The sequence below is a fragment of the Dromiciops gliroides genome, chromosome 5 (genome assembly GCF_019393635.1).
Source record: "Dromiciops gliroides isolate mDroGli1 chromosome 5, mDroGli1.pri, whole genome shotgun sequence".
Classification (NCBI taxonomy): Eukaryota; Metazoa; Chordata; class Mammalia; order Microbiotheria; family Microbiotheriidae; genus Dromiciops; species Dromiciops gliroides.
Window position 1 is genome coordinate 103821484 of NC_057865.1, and position 16490 is coordinate 103837973.

General features: G+C 38.0%; 1 protein-coding gene across 1 annotated transcript in view; it reads right to left on the reverse strand.

Annotated features, from left to right (window-relative positions):
• Positions 1–16490, reverse strand: part of AGK (acylglycerol kinase) — a 92600-nt gene that overhangs the window by 27087 nt on the left and 49023 nt on the right. Inside the window, exons 6-9 of the mRNA XM_043965806.1 lie at positions 15864–15956; positions 13347–13379; positions 10538–10632; positions 6054–6123 (exon numbers count right to left, since the gene is read on the reverse strand). Of these exons, the coding sequence (XP_043821741.1) occupies positions 6054–6123; positions 10538–10632; positions 13347–13379; positions 15864–15956 (291 nt within the window). The remainder of the gene's footprint in view (positions 1–6053; positions 6124–10537; positions 10633–13346; positions 13380–15863; positions 15957–16490) is intronic.

Genomic DNA, 16490 nt, shown 5'->3' on the forward strand with positions numbered 1-16490 from the left:
TTTATTAAAAACATAAAAACTGGAAACTAAAGGAGTGTCCCATCAGGGAATGACTAAACAAAATATGGTACATGAATATAACAATACTATTGTGCCATAAGCAATGGTGAAATGGACAAATTCAGAGGAAACTGGGAAGGTCTATGTGAATTGATTCAGAGCAAAGTAAGTGGAAATAGAACAATTTATACAATGGTGACAACATTGTAAACTTATAGATTTTAAAACTCTGATTAGCCATGAATCCAAATAAGTGAAGATGAAACACACTACTCATCTCCTAATAATGAGATTAAAAGCTATGTTCAGATGTGGCTAATATAGGAATTTGTTTTGCTGGACTATGCATTTATTTATTGAGAACTTTATTTTTGAAATTTGCTTAATGGAAGAGGGATAGTGGGAAGGCCAGATTAAATTTTTGTTTAAAGGTTGCTAACTGAAAAAAATAAACAAAACCCAAAACTCTTCTTGAAATTGCAGAAGTAAAATGCAGGCCATGTTAAAATTATTGGGGAGAGGGGGCGGCTAGGTGGCGCAGTGGATAAAGCACCGGCCCTGGATTCAGGAGTACCTGAGTTCAAATCCAGCCTCAGACACTTGACACTTACTAGCTGTGTGACCCTGGGCAAATCACTTAACCCCCACTGTCCCCCCAAAAAAAAAATTATTGGGGAGAGAAGGAAAATACAGTATGAATTTCAATAGTAATCTGTGACTAAAGGCTTATTTTGATGCCTCATCATGGTACGAAGATAGGTGGCTCTAGGTTCTTCAGAAGCATAAGTCATTGCAGTGCTTGCCTACTCCAAGTTGGAGTGTGGATCTGGGGAAGGGCTGTGTGTCTGCTATCTGAAGATCAAACGAGCTAAATCCTGAAAGGCTCATCACTGAAGGGCTCAATGATAAGCTTGTTAGGCCACAACATCTCATCTCCTTAGACTTTTAGGGGTTTTAAGCTATATCAGTGGAGGAGATGCAACTATGACTGATGAAACAAATGGACAGTGTGAAATATTTAGGAAAAAGTATCATGTTTAGCAAGAGAAAAAATTTTCAGCAACTGTCTCCTCTACAGAAAATGTTAAGAAATAGTCAAGTATAATGACTTCCAACTCAGCATTATGGGAGTCCAGGTCCCAAGTCCCAGGTCTGCTACTTTATCTTATGAGGAAGGGTGAAATTTTGTACCATTTTGTCAACACACATGGTTGTTTGTGTATAAAGGTCTGGAGTTTGGGATTGGGGTCAAAATTTCCTCAAATCTAGGCTTGCACAATCACAAAGGACTAATGATAAAGCCTACTATCCACCTCCAAATAAAGAACTGATATTGACTGAACACAGACTTAAACATGCTATTTTTCACTTTCATTTTTTTCTTTTGAATTTTCTTATATAAAATGACTAATATGGTAATTTTTTTACATAATTGCACATGTATAACATATCTGATTGATTACTGCCTTAAGGAGGGGGGAGAGAAGGAAGGAGGAAAAGAATTTGGAAATCAAAACTTTAAATAAAAATTTTTATTAAAATAAGAATAACTGCACCACCTACTTCACAAGGCTGTTGTAAAGAAAATGCTTTGCAAAACTCCAGACTATATGAGTTACAATTCAATTGAAATGCAGAATGGGGGCAGAAGTGAAAAGTCTCTACCTTCAATGAGTTTACCTTCTAATGGGAAAGATAATGTGTACTTGACTAGGTATACCAAAATATATGCTGAGTAGATAGAATATAATTTTAGAGTGTGGGGCTCTTAACTTTTCTGTCATAAAATCTGGTAAAGACTTTGGATGACTTTATCAAAATGTTCTTAAATGCATCAAATAAAATGCATCGGATTGCAAAGGAAACCAAAAAACAACAAAAAAATATAGGCTTGCTTCCAAAGGAATCCATTCTGGGAAAAGTGATCCCTTCTCTTTTTTTGTTTTTGTTTGTTTTTTTGCAGGGCAATGAGGGTTAAGTGACTTGCTCAGGGTCACACAGCTAGTGTCAAGTATCTGAGGCTGGATTTGAACTCAGGTCCTCCTGAATCCAAGGCCAGTGGCTTTATCCACTGTACCACCTAGCTGCCCCCGATCCCTTCTCTTTTAACTAGGTGAACCCATTGTATAGGTAAAGGAAGATGTGCCAGACATAGTACTAGTGAGTCAATAAATATTTATTAAGTGCCTACTGCGTGCCAGGAACTGTGCTGAATACTGACAAGACAAAGAAATACAAAGGACAGTCCAAGCTTTCTAGGAGCTTATGGTCTAATGGGGAGAACATGAAAATATATACAAAAGATTTATACAAGATAAATTGGAGATAATCAATGGAGAAAAACACTAACATTAAGAAAGATGTGGAAAGGCTTCTTGTCAATGGTGGGATTTTTAATTGGAACTTGAAACAAACTAGGGAAGCCAGAAGGTAGAGATGAAAAGGGAGAGAATTCCAGGTAAGAGGGACAACCAGTAAGAATCCCTGGAGGTGGGATGTGGAGTGTCTTGTGTGAGGAATGGCAAGGAGGTCAGTGACCCTGGACTGAGGAGGGTATGGTAGAGAGTATAGGGTAAAACCCCTTGAAAGGTAGGAGGGCGCCAGGTTATGAAGGGCTCTGAAAACCAAACAGAGTTTTACAATATTTGGTTCTGGAGGTGGGATGGGAGCGGTGTAGTGGTGGTGGGGTTCATAGTCAGGCCTTCCCCTTAGAAAAATCGCTATGATAGCTGAGTAAAGGAGGATGGACTAGGCTGGGGAGAGACTTGAGGCAGAAAAACCAACCAAAAGTCTATTGCAATAGTTCAGAGAATCAGGTGTTAAATATTGTGAAGGGAGAATTGACAGGATTTGAAATCAGAATGTATTATAGGCAATACACAAAATAAATAGAAGAGTGAAGAAAATCACAGCTGTCCAAGAGCTACTGCTCAAATTATGAGTGGATGAATGTGCGTGTGTGTGAGATAGTGTTAGATCTATACACTTAGGGGCACCATTTAAAAACATCCCTTTACCACAGGAACATCCAGATCCTTAAGTGCTAAATTGGCTATGGTGGATTAATTACCTAGTCATCTGTAATTCTCAAGCATGAGAATAAAAGCCTGAGTCTCTTCTGGGAAGGCTTAGCAGTAAGAAGGCAGTCAGACTATACGAACAGCTTGTCCCTACATGAGAAAACCATGGCAGGTGCCAGGTTAAGAGGCAGATTCACTACAGTGACTATTTAACAGTAAATAAATGCCACTTGGAGGTATGATTTGCTAATCCACAGCTGGACTTTTAAAATGGGGAACAGCAATACAACTACTCTCTGTCAAAGGAGAAATCAAGGCGAGATCCTGTCCAAATTCCTCCAATACTATTTTGGCAACTGCTTCCAGACCATCTTTCTTAATGAGGCTGAACATTTTTCAATAGAAGATTTCAGGAAAACGGCAGAAGGGGAATGAAATGCTGAGTGAAGTAGGGAGATAAGAAGATACCTCCGAAGTTCTCTGTTAAAAAATTACTTTCTTGGGCTGAAGATTAATGTATCTCTGACTTGGAGAACATGAGCTTTTGAAATGGTTATGTGGGAACCTGGAGCTAGAGTTGAGGATACCTTGGGAGACTGAATTCTTAGTATAACTTAGTATAACTGGTCTTGAAAGACTTAACTCTGGATTAAGAGAGAATGGCCTACAGATGCTCTCCTAGGAAATCGCCTTTCAAGTGGTGGCATACTGGATACAGTACTTGTTCATTCCCTTCAAGGCTGAAAATTTCTTATGACCATGAATCACACCTTACTCATCTTTACGGGCCTGAAGGGCATCTAGAGGGTACCTTTCAAAGAATTTAAATAAATTGAATTGGGATACATTACCTATTATGGGACAGCTAGGTGGTGAAGTAAACAGAGCACTAGGCCTGGAGTTAAGAAGACCCGAGTTCAAATCTGACCTCAGACACCTACTGAGCTGTGTGACCCTGGGCAAGTCACTTAACCCTGCTTGCTTCAGTTCTTCATTTGTAAAATGAGCTGCAGAAGGAAATGACAAACCACTCCAATAGCTTTGCCAAGAAAAACCCCAAATGAGGTCACAAAGAATCAGACATGGCTGAAAGATCACTGAAAAACAACAAAACTTCCCCTGTTGATTAACTTCCTAAGTGAACCTGGCCTGGAGGCTTAATGAGGAATTTAACTGACCTGAGCAATACTAGGGCCGGGAATAGAAATCGGCTCCTTTTGGAATCAAAAGGAGTGCCCATCTATTTTTTGGCTAGACCTCAAATGAAAAGAGGAATTAACCACTGACTGCTAAGAAATTTTCCATAGTTGAAAACTATGGTCTCATACAGGTCAGCCCTGTTCAGGGAATGGCCCTCAAGTTGGTAAGGAAAAAACAAAGGTAGAGAGGCAGGCAGGGAAGCAATATTCTTTCTCATTTTATCCTACATGCCATTCATTCATTTACATTAAATACTCACTTTGTCTAAGGCACTGTGTTAGTGTTTGGGCAAATAAAGACAAAAAATGTTCTACATGGACATAACCCGAAAGCTTCTACATAGGGCATTAGAAAGAAGAGAAGCAGGGAGGGTTCCATACACATTTCAAGTACAACAATAATATTGATGATGATGACGGCTAATATTTATATAGTACTTTTAAGGTTTGCAAAGCACTTTATAAATATTAATTTATTTGATCTTGACAACAACCCTGGGAGGCAGAAGCTCTTATTGTTCCCATTTAATAAATGGAGAAGCCAAGGCAGGTGTCTGAGGCATTTGAACTCGGGTCTTCCTGACTCCAGGTCCATTGCTCTATCCATTGTGGCACCCAGCAAGGATTCTATTCCTATCTGGGATCATATTACTGATCCGATGGGGACAAAACGTCTTTTACTCAACTGCAATATCTCTCAGAGAATTCTTAAGTACATGCCTAATTAGAATTTGAGGACTACATGGATACAGTGATATGGGGATGGGTCGGCACAAGGGGAAGGAGGTTGTAAGGGGAGGAGGAATAGCCATTAAATAATTTATTTTCCTAGTCTATAAAGACATTGGTTCAGGAAGCCAGGTCAAATTTATTTTAGCTGGGTGCAAAAGAAACCAAAGTAGTCTGGAATGCCCCATTTTCTGAGGATCTAAGAACTGATTTGTGGATATTCTTGACTTCCTTGACCATACTACCAGTACAAAGAGTAGTTATAAACCCAAAAGGGCTTAATCAACTCACAAAATAGGAATATCTGAAACAAAAAAGAAAAACAAAAGGTGCTGAGATGATAGGTATGGTCAAGAAGAGTTCTAACTCGAGTTGTATGCACTGCCAAACTACTCCATCTTTGGCCTCCAGACACTTCCTCTACTGTACCACATAGTAGTCATAAATAAAAAATGTACAAGGGGCAGCTAGGTGGTACAGTGGATAGAGCACTGGCCCTGGAGTCAGGAGGACCTGAGTTCAAATCCGGCCACAGACACTTGACACTTACTAGCTGTGTGACCCTGGGTAAGTTACTTAACCCTCATTGCCCCACAAAAAAAAACCAACAAAAAACCAACAAAAAAAAAAGAACATACAGGCTTGGTTGGCACGTTGGGGGCGGGGATGTTGGCAGAAAAAGGAGAGGAGGCAAAAAACCAACCCAACCCACTTGTACCACTATCTCAAGCAGGCAAAATAAGAGCTGTATGAAGCGTCTGAGAGCAGATCCTTACTTCCTTTGTAACTGGCGGCAATTTAAAAGGATGCTTTAATTTTATCCATAGTCTTGGAACAGATTTTAAAGGGCCCTGAGCACTTATCTCAGTACAGAGCACTTCTTTTTATACATATACATGTAAAGATTTGTCCATCTTCAATGTGTAAACAGCCCCAAATATCAGAATAATTATAACAACTAGGAACAAGACAAAGGACTTTTATCTTTGCCCATACATACTAGATGCTCTGGGTACTAATTTTTTAAAAGGAAACTTCATTTATGGAAGAGGAGCCCAGACAGAAACCTGGACACGGCCAGCGGAACTTCCATGGTTTTGCTCACCTTGATCTGCAGCACATCAAGTGGAATAGTTTCTCCTTTCACAATGGCCAGCGTGGCATCTGTAATGTGCCTAAAAGACAATCAGGTGGATATAAAAATTCACATTCATATACGGCTCAATGGTGGTCGAATTACTCTCTCCTTTCATTAACTCTGTGACATGAGTACTGTAGTATTCTACCCATTTTACAGGTGGGGAAGCTGCAGTTTCTGAAAAGATTTGCCTATGCTCACAAACAAGTAGGCTTTGAAAGGCAGGTTCTCTTTCAGACAAAGAAATCAAAGCTATTTATAATCATATGAAAAAATGCTCTAGATCACTATCAATCAGAGAAATACAAATTAAAACAACTCTGAGGTATCACCTCACACCTATCACACTGGCAAATAACAAAAAAGGAAAATACTAGATGTTGGAGGGGATGTGGGAAAACTGGGATGCTAATCCACTGTTGGTCAAATTGTGAAAAGATCCACCCATTCTGGAGAGCAATTTGGAACTGTGCCCAAAGGGCTATAGAACTGTGCATACCTTTTGATCCAGCAATACCACTGCTAGGTTTATATCCCAAAGACATTCCCCAAAAGAGAGAAAGATCTATCTGTACAAAATTATTTCTAGCAGCTCTTTTTGTGGTGGCTAAGAATTGGAAACCAAAGGAATGCCCATCAATTGGGGAATGGCTAAACAAATTGTGCTATATGATGGTGATGGAATATGATTGTGCTATAAGAAATGACAAGCAGGATGATTTCAGAAAGGCCTGGAAAGACATGAATGAAATGATGTATAGTGAAATGAGCAGAACCAAGAGAACATTGTGCACAGAGACAGAAATATTATTTGATGAAGAATTGTGAATGACTTGACTATTCTCAACAATACAATGATCCAAGACAATCCCAAAGGACTATTGATGAAACATACTATCCACCTCCAAAGATAGAATTGATATTGATGGAACAGACTGGAGCATGCTATTTTTCACTTTCTTTCATTTTTTTTTCTTTTAAGTTTTCTTATACAAAATGACTAATATGGTAATGTTTTACATAATCATAAAAAACAGGCAGGTTCTTAACAAGTTTCTTGACTGCACGTTCAGCATTCTATTCACTGACACAAAGAAGAAGATACATGCAGAGTCTATCTAGTGTGTTGGCAGTAGGGGTGGGGGTGTTGAGGGGAGATAGCAGGAAATAATAAGGAAACCATACAACTCCTAGTATTTAAACAGTTAAAAGAAAAAGGCTTTAAGGGTGTCCCAAAAGTCTTCATCAACTTGTAAGCACTAGCTTAAGTAATAGCTTAAGCAGCTATTAATACAGTTATTTAATTAGTTTTTTTTTTGGGGGGGGTGAGGCAATTGGGGTTAAGTGACTTGCCCAGGGTCACACAGCTAGTAAGTGTTAAGTGTCCGAGGTCAGATTTGAACTCAGGTCCTCCTGAATCCAGGGCTGGTGCTCTATCCACTGAGCCACCTAGCTGCCCCTTAATTAGCTTTAATAGCCTAAAATGGCACTAAGACTTTTGGGACATGCTGTATATGAGGTCTGATGCCAGATACAAATATATATAGTAGAAAGGCCTGATATGAACAAAATAATAGACTACCTGTTATTGAATATACTAGCAATTAAAAATCCAGGAATGAAGCCCCCCCAAATTATGATAATAGTAACTAACAATAATAATAATTTTAGTTCTTTGCTTAAAAGGTGTTTCCCCACACATTATCACTAATCTTCATGCCAACACTATGAGGTCAATACTACAGGTATTAGATAATGATGAGGCAGGTGAGGAAACATGCTTAGAGGAGTGATTTCCCTAGGGCCACATATGCATCAGGGGTAAAATATGAGCCTAAGTTTCTTATCCCCCAGCCACCCTCTCTGTGCAGGGGCTACTTGTAGTTCCTCTCCAGAAATAAAAAAAAGGAGAAAGTAGTCTGAAGTTCACTTGAACCTCACTTCCTCTTTTGTCTTCAAGGGGCTGAATTATCTTCTGAAAATAGAGCACTTAGCAGTTTAAAGTATGGGATTAGCCACTTGAGGAAAGGGGAAATTATATAGTCACTTCAATTATGTTCATCTTAAGAAGGAACTTACCAGAAACACTGAAGGCCCTAAAAAAATTTCATTTACCTTAAGCAAAGCCCTAGGAACACTACTGTAGATTTAAGTGCTCGCTAGTTTTTATTAAAAGAATGATCTTCACCTAAATGTAGAACATTGCCATGTCTTTAAAAACTCAGGCATGTCATTTCCAAATTGCTTTGTAAAGTGAAGAGCAGAAGTCAATCAACTTTGTGCCTTAAAAGTGTTATTGTTCAGCAACTGTCCAAGGCACTGAAAAGAAACACTTCAGCATATCACCACACTTTGGTATTAATACCAGAATGGATTTTTATAATACGATCCTCAACTCATTTACCCGAACAACCCCAACATTCAAGGCTCTTTTTTTTGTCTATGATGATTATAGCAGAACAAATCTTGACAGCAGAGCAAAAAAGCATAATCTTGCTTTCTTTAGATGGCTGTAGGCACTTGCCATATTACCAGAGGCTGCAAAATTTCTGAACTTAGGCTTGGCTGCCTTGATTACACAAAAGTCTTGGGGTATGCTTACAAATTAATTTTAATTTAATTTAAAGCAAAAGAACAGTAATATTTTAATTATGGGATAAACAAGCTTAAAAACTGCAGTTTTCCTTTAGCCTGAGAAAGAGTAGCTCCAAGCAATGAGGAATGAGAATAAGGGAATAGGTATAAAGGACAAGGATGGGTATAAAGTTCCAAAGACAAATTTTCTCTCCAAAGGAAAGGTTCTGCTTCTAGGTTTCCTAAATTATAATGCAAGGAAATGTTGTTAAGGCAGGTCAACTGATCAATACAAAGGAAGGAAAGAAAATACCTTAAAAGCGATTAAGACCCAAACCACAGAAGGCTTATGTGAGGTAAATAAAACCCTTATCAATTCAATGTTTTTCATCTGCTTCTCAGAAAATCTTACCTGAAGAGAACTCAGCTAATTAAACTGGCCTCTTGCATTTATCCTTGGTTTCAGGGCAGCTGGGGATGAGCTGAATGTTACCTGCTGTATTAAGGGCCAAATCACTAGGGGAGCTTTAATGAAAGATGTGATTTGAGTTTGTTTACCTGCCAAATATCTGAGGTATGGATGAAAGCACGCTTATAAACATTAAGAAATATTTAATGGGGGGCAGCTAGGTGGCACAGTGGATAAAGCATCGGCCCTGGATTCAGGAGTACCTGAGTTCAAATCTGGCCTCAGATAGTTGACACTTACTAGCTGTGTGACCTTGGGCAAGTCATTTAACCCTCTGCCCCCACAACCCCCAAAAAGCAGTATTAAATGGTGTAGTACTTTGTAAGTGCTAAAATAAACTTAGAGGAAAAAAGTCTGAAAAAGAGAAAACAGCTCTGAAATACACACAGATTCACCAACAACCAAAAAAAGCACCACTTTAAGTTTATAAAATTGGTTTTTTTAGGGGATAGAAGAGGGAACCTGATGAAAAGTTATAAAAAAAAGTTTGTGATTAGTATATTTTAGGGGCCAGAACTGCTTTTGCCTTCTGTGGAACAACATACTAATTTGGCCTACTGAAGTTAGCCCTGAAAAGGCCATAAATTCATTTGTTTATAGGGTTATACTAATGAGAACAAAGAATACATTTAATTAAAACAACTGATACTCAGTTCCCTGGCCATATCTTATTCACAAGAATAAACTATTTTTTTTGACAATGGGACCTAGAAAGATGGATCATTATTACTACCACTGAAAACAAAGCAAAGCAAACAACAATTTCAATTCCAAGTTCTACCTACGGGACACCAGAAGTGTTACTAACAAACTATCTGGCAGACAAGCCATTTACTCAAGCATTCATTCCAGTCTCTGGCCCCAAGAAATACTTTTCTACAATATCCTTTTTTTTTTTTTTAATAAGATGAGCTCACAATCCAACCAAGACATTTACAATTATTTAATTTTCCTCTATTTCTTTCCCTGGGACTTAAAACTTCTAGTTTTGTTTGTCATTTCTATTGTCTTTTTGGCTCCCACTTTACCAATTTCTCTAATTTGCAGTAGTTCCTCTTTTTTGCTTATTTTGGGTTTATTATTTACTAATTTTTTATGAATATTCTCTTTTTTTAAAATTAAATTTATTTTTTTGGAATATTCTCTTTGCTAATACTCTCCTTTTCTATTTAATAATGTATGTTTCTAGGGATATAATTTTTCCTCTGAGGAAGGCTTTAGCGACAATCCAGAAGTTTTGGTATAGTGTTTCATTATTTCCATTTTCTTTCACATAATTATTGTTTCTCTATCTTTGATATGGGACTACAAGGTAACAACACTTTGATACAAGCTGCATTACACATGTGCATTCTTCCTTCCATTCCCTCACATTCATTAATGTTAAATTCCCACATACACAACCTACTGGACTTTGTTTCCACTTTCAGGGAAGAGTGTATGGCTCAAACTGCAGGTCTGTCCCAATGGGATAAATCCGATGGGAATCTTACTGAAGGTAACCTGGAGATGTGAAAAAAAAAAAAAAAAGAAAAGTAAGGAAAGAATGGGGGAAATAAGCAGGTTAAGCAGAGGGCATAGCTATGTTAGTTATGACAGCACAATCCCCATTTCTGGAAATAGCACCGAAGTATCAATAGCTGGGCACTTCTCCAAACCAAGCAATCAATGAATAATGATGTAGAATTTGGCAGAAAGACTTTGGATAATCTACTAGTGCCAACAAGTTAGGAAAGAGCTTTGAGAGATGAACAGAGCCATGATCATATGGACTGATGCAATCGCACTAACAAGAAACAGAGGGATAAAATCAATCAGGTAACCCCATCTCCCAATTTGCAAATGCTAAATAGAGAATTCAAACACTCAAATTTGATTAAAATTAAATCAGATTTGATTTTTACTTAGTAAATATTTTTAGCTTAAAATATTATTTTATTTTATATGCTGGGTTGGTTTTTTTTTTTTGTAATCACCACTTCCTCTTCTAGAATTTTTTTTGCAGGGCAACAAAGGTTAAGTGACTTGCCCAGGGTCACACAGCTAATAAGTGTCAAGTGTCTGAGGCCGGATTTGAACTCAGGTCCTCCTGAATCCAGGGCTAGTGCTTTATCCAGTGCGCCACCTAGCTGCCCTCTATTTTATTTTAAATATTTTATTTGATAAAAATTAAATCAGATTTAGTTTTTATGGTCTAAATTTTAAGAACCCATGGTTCTAGGAGATAGACTTGCTTTATCATTCAAAACAGAGTAAAAGGTGATAGCGGGAGGCAGTGGTATAATGAAAAAAATACTGGATTTAGATTCAGACTAGTTGGGTTCAAATCCCAGCTCGGTCACTTTACCTACTGGAGCCTCAGCTTCCTCACTGGCAAAACGAAGGGTTGTGCTGCATGACTTCCAAAGGCCTGATGAGTTCTACCTGTATGACCCACGGTGATCCTTTTTGGTTAAAATAATCATTATTTCTCTTTCTCTGTCATGAAGACTCGAATGCTATAAGCCAATCACAGTCAATTCATGGCCTGTAATATTCTGCAGCTTGTTTTAACCTACAATCTGCATTCCCCAGGAGACCTAGGGAGCCCAGGGGATCCACAGAGCGGCTTCAGCTGAAGTCAGCCTACAAAAGAAATTAAGTTGGCTTTTCAGGATGTAGAAAAGAAACCATTTTAGAAATGTGGTAAAAAAATATGAAAGTTTTTTTAACAGTTAGGATAACTGAAAGACTCCAGTTTTTGAAGGACCACTCTTTTGGGGAGGAGACCAACAGTCCGCCTGCTGCGCACATCAGACTGCCTGCTATGCACTCGACTTCCGGGGTGGAGAGAACAGAAGTGTGGCTTTTTTTTTCCTGCTCTGCTGGTCTCCTTACTGCGCTGCACAGACGGTCTCTCTCTCTCCAAAGGTGGCCTTCGGTTTTGGTGAGTTTTTATAAGGAATATAGACTAAGCTTAGACTTAAGACGATTTGTATTGTGTTTCTACTTTCCTATCCTTCTAATCAACATCACCTTGTGACTACCACAACAATAAAAGGTCTATCTAGAAAACCAAAAGCTTCTTCCATTTACTAGTCTGGGAGATAAATTAAGGGAAAGGTTAAGTAGGGGAGATTTATGATCTAATATCCAATTTTAAATCTCACAGTTATATACTATGTGACTGGAAGAGGCTTTCCAGAAGGCTACACCAAATGCCTAGGTGAGCAATCAAACTGCTAAGCTGCCCATTACTGCCAGTGATCACCTTTTCCCCACTGGTCCAGCGAGATGCTGAAGAATGCCACTTACTGGTTGTGTACTCTGAGAGGGCTGAAAAAGCAGACAGACTAAATCTGGATACTAGGAAGGGAGTGCTACTAACAAAAGGCAATCTCCCTTAGTGCAGTTTACTCATATTATTTGACTTCCAGTTTGGTGAGGGAGAGTCTCCCTGTGCTTTCTAGGAACCCATGCTGAGAAATTTCCTGCCACTTTTTTCACCTCCCCTCAACAAGTCATCTACCATACCACTTAGAGAGGGTTTTAAGTTTCTTCAGGAAACAAGAAAAACGTCTCCAAATTTCTCTGGTTTTATAACTGGTGTCTCTAATGGGAAATTCCCAATTGAAGCAAAGAGAAATGAGAAACCAGTGAGACAAGGAAGGTGGCAAGGGCACCAAAAAAATACCATGGAAATAATGGGCATAGGAATATTCCCAAAGACTGTTTTTGCAGAAAACATTCTCTAGAAAATGTTTTTTTTTTTCTTGCTGGGGAAGGAAGATTATGTGGTAAAGCAACAGTGAGTACACGCTGTTGGGATAGCCCTAGATGGACCTGTTATGTAGAACAGTCTGAGTGAATGAAAATGCCTTGTTACAGGGGCAGCTAGGTGGTGCAGTGGATAAAGCACCGGCCCTGGATTCAGGAGTACCTGAGTTCAAATTGGGCTTCAGACACTTGACACTTACTAGCTGTGTGACCCTGGGCAAGTCACTTAACCCCAACTGCCTTACCAAAAAAAAGAAAAAAAAAAAAAGAAAATGCCTTGTCACAGAGAAGCCAGTACTTCCTAAGTACCTTTTCTCCCCCAAATCAAGGAAGCCCATTCTAGGAAGTTCTTTCAATGAAGTGGGTAGAAGATAGAGGGAAAGGAAATAACAAGCAGAAAAAGAAGGAAAGAAAAGGAGCAAAATTCAAAATTTAGAGCCTATAAGTTCTTACATGCTTACCTCATCTACTCTTCGAAGAAGTCCAGTAACAACCTACAAAGAAGTGTAAGAGATTTTAACCAGCATTTCCTTTACCTTACAGAATAAGATTCAATTTAAATAGAACCCTGCAAAATTTCTCATCTTGTTATTCCATCTAAACCTCAAATGTAACTCTTTTAAAACTCTTTTCTCATTTAAGTTCCTTACTATCCTCTTACCCTCTACATTTACAGCAGATGATTTTGCTTTCTCCTACCCTAGGAAAACTAAGGTGGGTTTTGAGTCTCTCCCTCAACTCCACTCCTCTAAATTTCTCAGAATTATTCCCTACTGCACTCTTCTTCCCTTTGCTCACAGGAGTCACAATCTTCAACAAAGCAAACAATCCTTCCTATAACCAAGGTGCAATTCCCCACCTCCCAAGGTTTTCAGTTTTTTCAAAACTAAATTATAACCCTTTCACACAATGCCAGCAACAAACATTAAATACTGTCAAACTTTACTTTTTGTGATTTTGCACAGTCTCATCCCTCAAGCCTGCAAATCACTTTCCCTATGGACCATTTCTGGCTAGAACCTCCACTCTTTCCAGGCTCTGGTTAGGTTCAACTTCCCAGCTTTCTGACCCAAGTAATTATTAATGTTCTTTCTCAAATTACCTTCTATTTACTTGTTTTAAAAGTTGTATTCCCCATCAAGTGTGAGTTCCTCGAGTACAGGTACTGTTTATAATTGTTTCTAAAAACTTTTTATTCTTTTATTTCCCAAGATCAAATAGCTTAGTTAGTAGATATTTATCAAATTGAAGTCATCCTTTCTTATTCTTTTTTTTGTTTAGAATTTTATTTTCCAAAATACATGTAATATAAATTTTGACATCAATTTTTAAAAAAACTTTGGGTTCCAACTTCTTTTCCTCCCTTCCCTCCCCCCCATGTCCAAGAATTCAAGCAATTCAGTATAAGTTATACATGAGTAGTCATGGAAAACATCCCCACATTAGCTAGGTTGTGAGAGAAAACAGATAAAAAACAAAACTTCAGATTAAGGAATTGTCAAAACCAAATGTGTTCCAGTCTGTTTTCAGATGCCATCAGTTCTTTCTCTGTAGGTGTACTGCCATTTTCTTAAGTCCTTCAGAGTTACATTGGATCACTGCCTTGTGAAAATAACCACGTGCTGCCCAGCAGATCACTTTCTTATTCTTTACAGCCAAAGAACCTACTGGACGTTTTTCTGATCTGATCAAAGTATCATACAATTCAATGGAAAACAACCATTAGACTATTAGACTCCAAAAACAATTATTCAGGTTATTAGTATAGCCTTTTAGAGAGGAACTTTGGGAAATAAAGAGGGTGTCCATCAATTAGAAAACGGATAAAAAATTATGTTATATGAACATAATGGAATATTTTTGTATAGCAAGACATGAAGAACAGGAGGAATTCAGAAAAACAGGAATAGATGTGTATGACCTATTACACAGTGAAATAAACAGAACCAAAAAAAGAACATACACAAAAAATGATTTACAACATTGTAAATCAAAATATTACTAAAAAGGAGCCAAACTGAGTCAATGAAAAGCCACTGATGGTCCTAGAGAAGACGCTATCCTCAGGAAGAGAGGCAAGAAATATCCCTAAGGCAAAATGCTGAACATATGATCAGACACCCCTCTGTCAGGGTGCTGTTTAATTGTTTTTCTTTGCTGCAAAGGAAGGTTCAAAGTGAGAAGGGGGTAAAGAAAAAGATCTCCCAGGAATAAATGATGTAAAGACAAAATGCACCATCAACAAAATGTGTTGAAAAGATTTCTAAAGCAGCTCACAGAATTTCTAATCCAACCATCAGTCTTCTTTTTTTGTGATCTGGGAGGGAAAGGAACCAAATTATACCAGATAAAGCCTTGAAATGGAGGTACGATATTCATTAGGCAGCAAAGAGCAGAGCAGCAGTAAGGACTATGTTTTTGTGTCCTTAATGGCTTTCTGATATTTAATTAAAGATGCCAGAGTTTGCTGAAGAGAAATGGTAAACCTTTCAATGAAAAACAGCTGCTGCCTTTATAGAACCAAATATAACAGCAAAACAAAGTAGGTATACATATTTCAAAAGAAAAATCAATGCCAGCATAAACAGGTAAGTCCATTCTACATACAATGAGAAGGGGCATGGGAAGGGAAATGCCAACGTTCACTTATATGTCACATCATAAAAATTTACCTTGCAGTTGACACACTGATATCACAATAAAAAAAGTTTTTGCCATTTTACCTCGTGCCCAAATGAAATGTATTAAACTTACATGGAATGAAAATTTTTCCTTAGGATGAAGGTTTTAGAGAACACAGTGGAAATTTTACCACTACACATTTTTCAGAAAGTTGTAACAATACTAAAAACTAGAGCTTAGAAAGAAAGAATTTTTCTGTAATAATTTTTCTGTAAATCCCTTAGTGGCAACACACAAAAAGATGGTGTCTATTTCCTTCATCTTTAATATCCCTTCAAACAGTAAAATAGTCCTACCTCCTGCAGGGTTCCATCTCCGCCTGCGACAATGATCATGTCTGTGTTTTCCATTAATTCTAGCAGCTTCTTGGCTTGTCCTTCATAATCTGTCTAGAATGGAAATAAAACCCTGGATCAATTGATCAATCCAAGGAACACAAGTGCCCCAAAGTTTAAAATCCTGGATTTAAGTCACTCCTCAAAAAATAAAGCAATTGATACCTTATTGATAACCAAAATGTTAACAAAATAATAATCAGGCCTAAATCCTAGAAAAGATCTCAGAGATTTCTAGCCTTATATTTTATAGGTGAAGAAAATGAGGGCCAGAGAAGTTAAATGACTCATCTAAAAGCATGTGGTCAAGACCAGAGGAAGATGAGGAAACAAGCTCCTGACTTCTCATCCAAGTGCTCACTTACTTCATCATTACATTTACTCAGTGTTTTTCTTCTTAAAGCATTATGGAAACTAAATGCACAGGTGTGGGTATACTATTATTCCACAGGTTTGTGGAATAATCACAAAAGAATATTTTCTTTCACAGGATGGCAAAGATATTTCTATGCTATTTGGGAGTGGAATGTTTTGTACTTAGCTATCCGAAAAGCTAGCATATAAAATCCTAAACACACAGAGACAGTA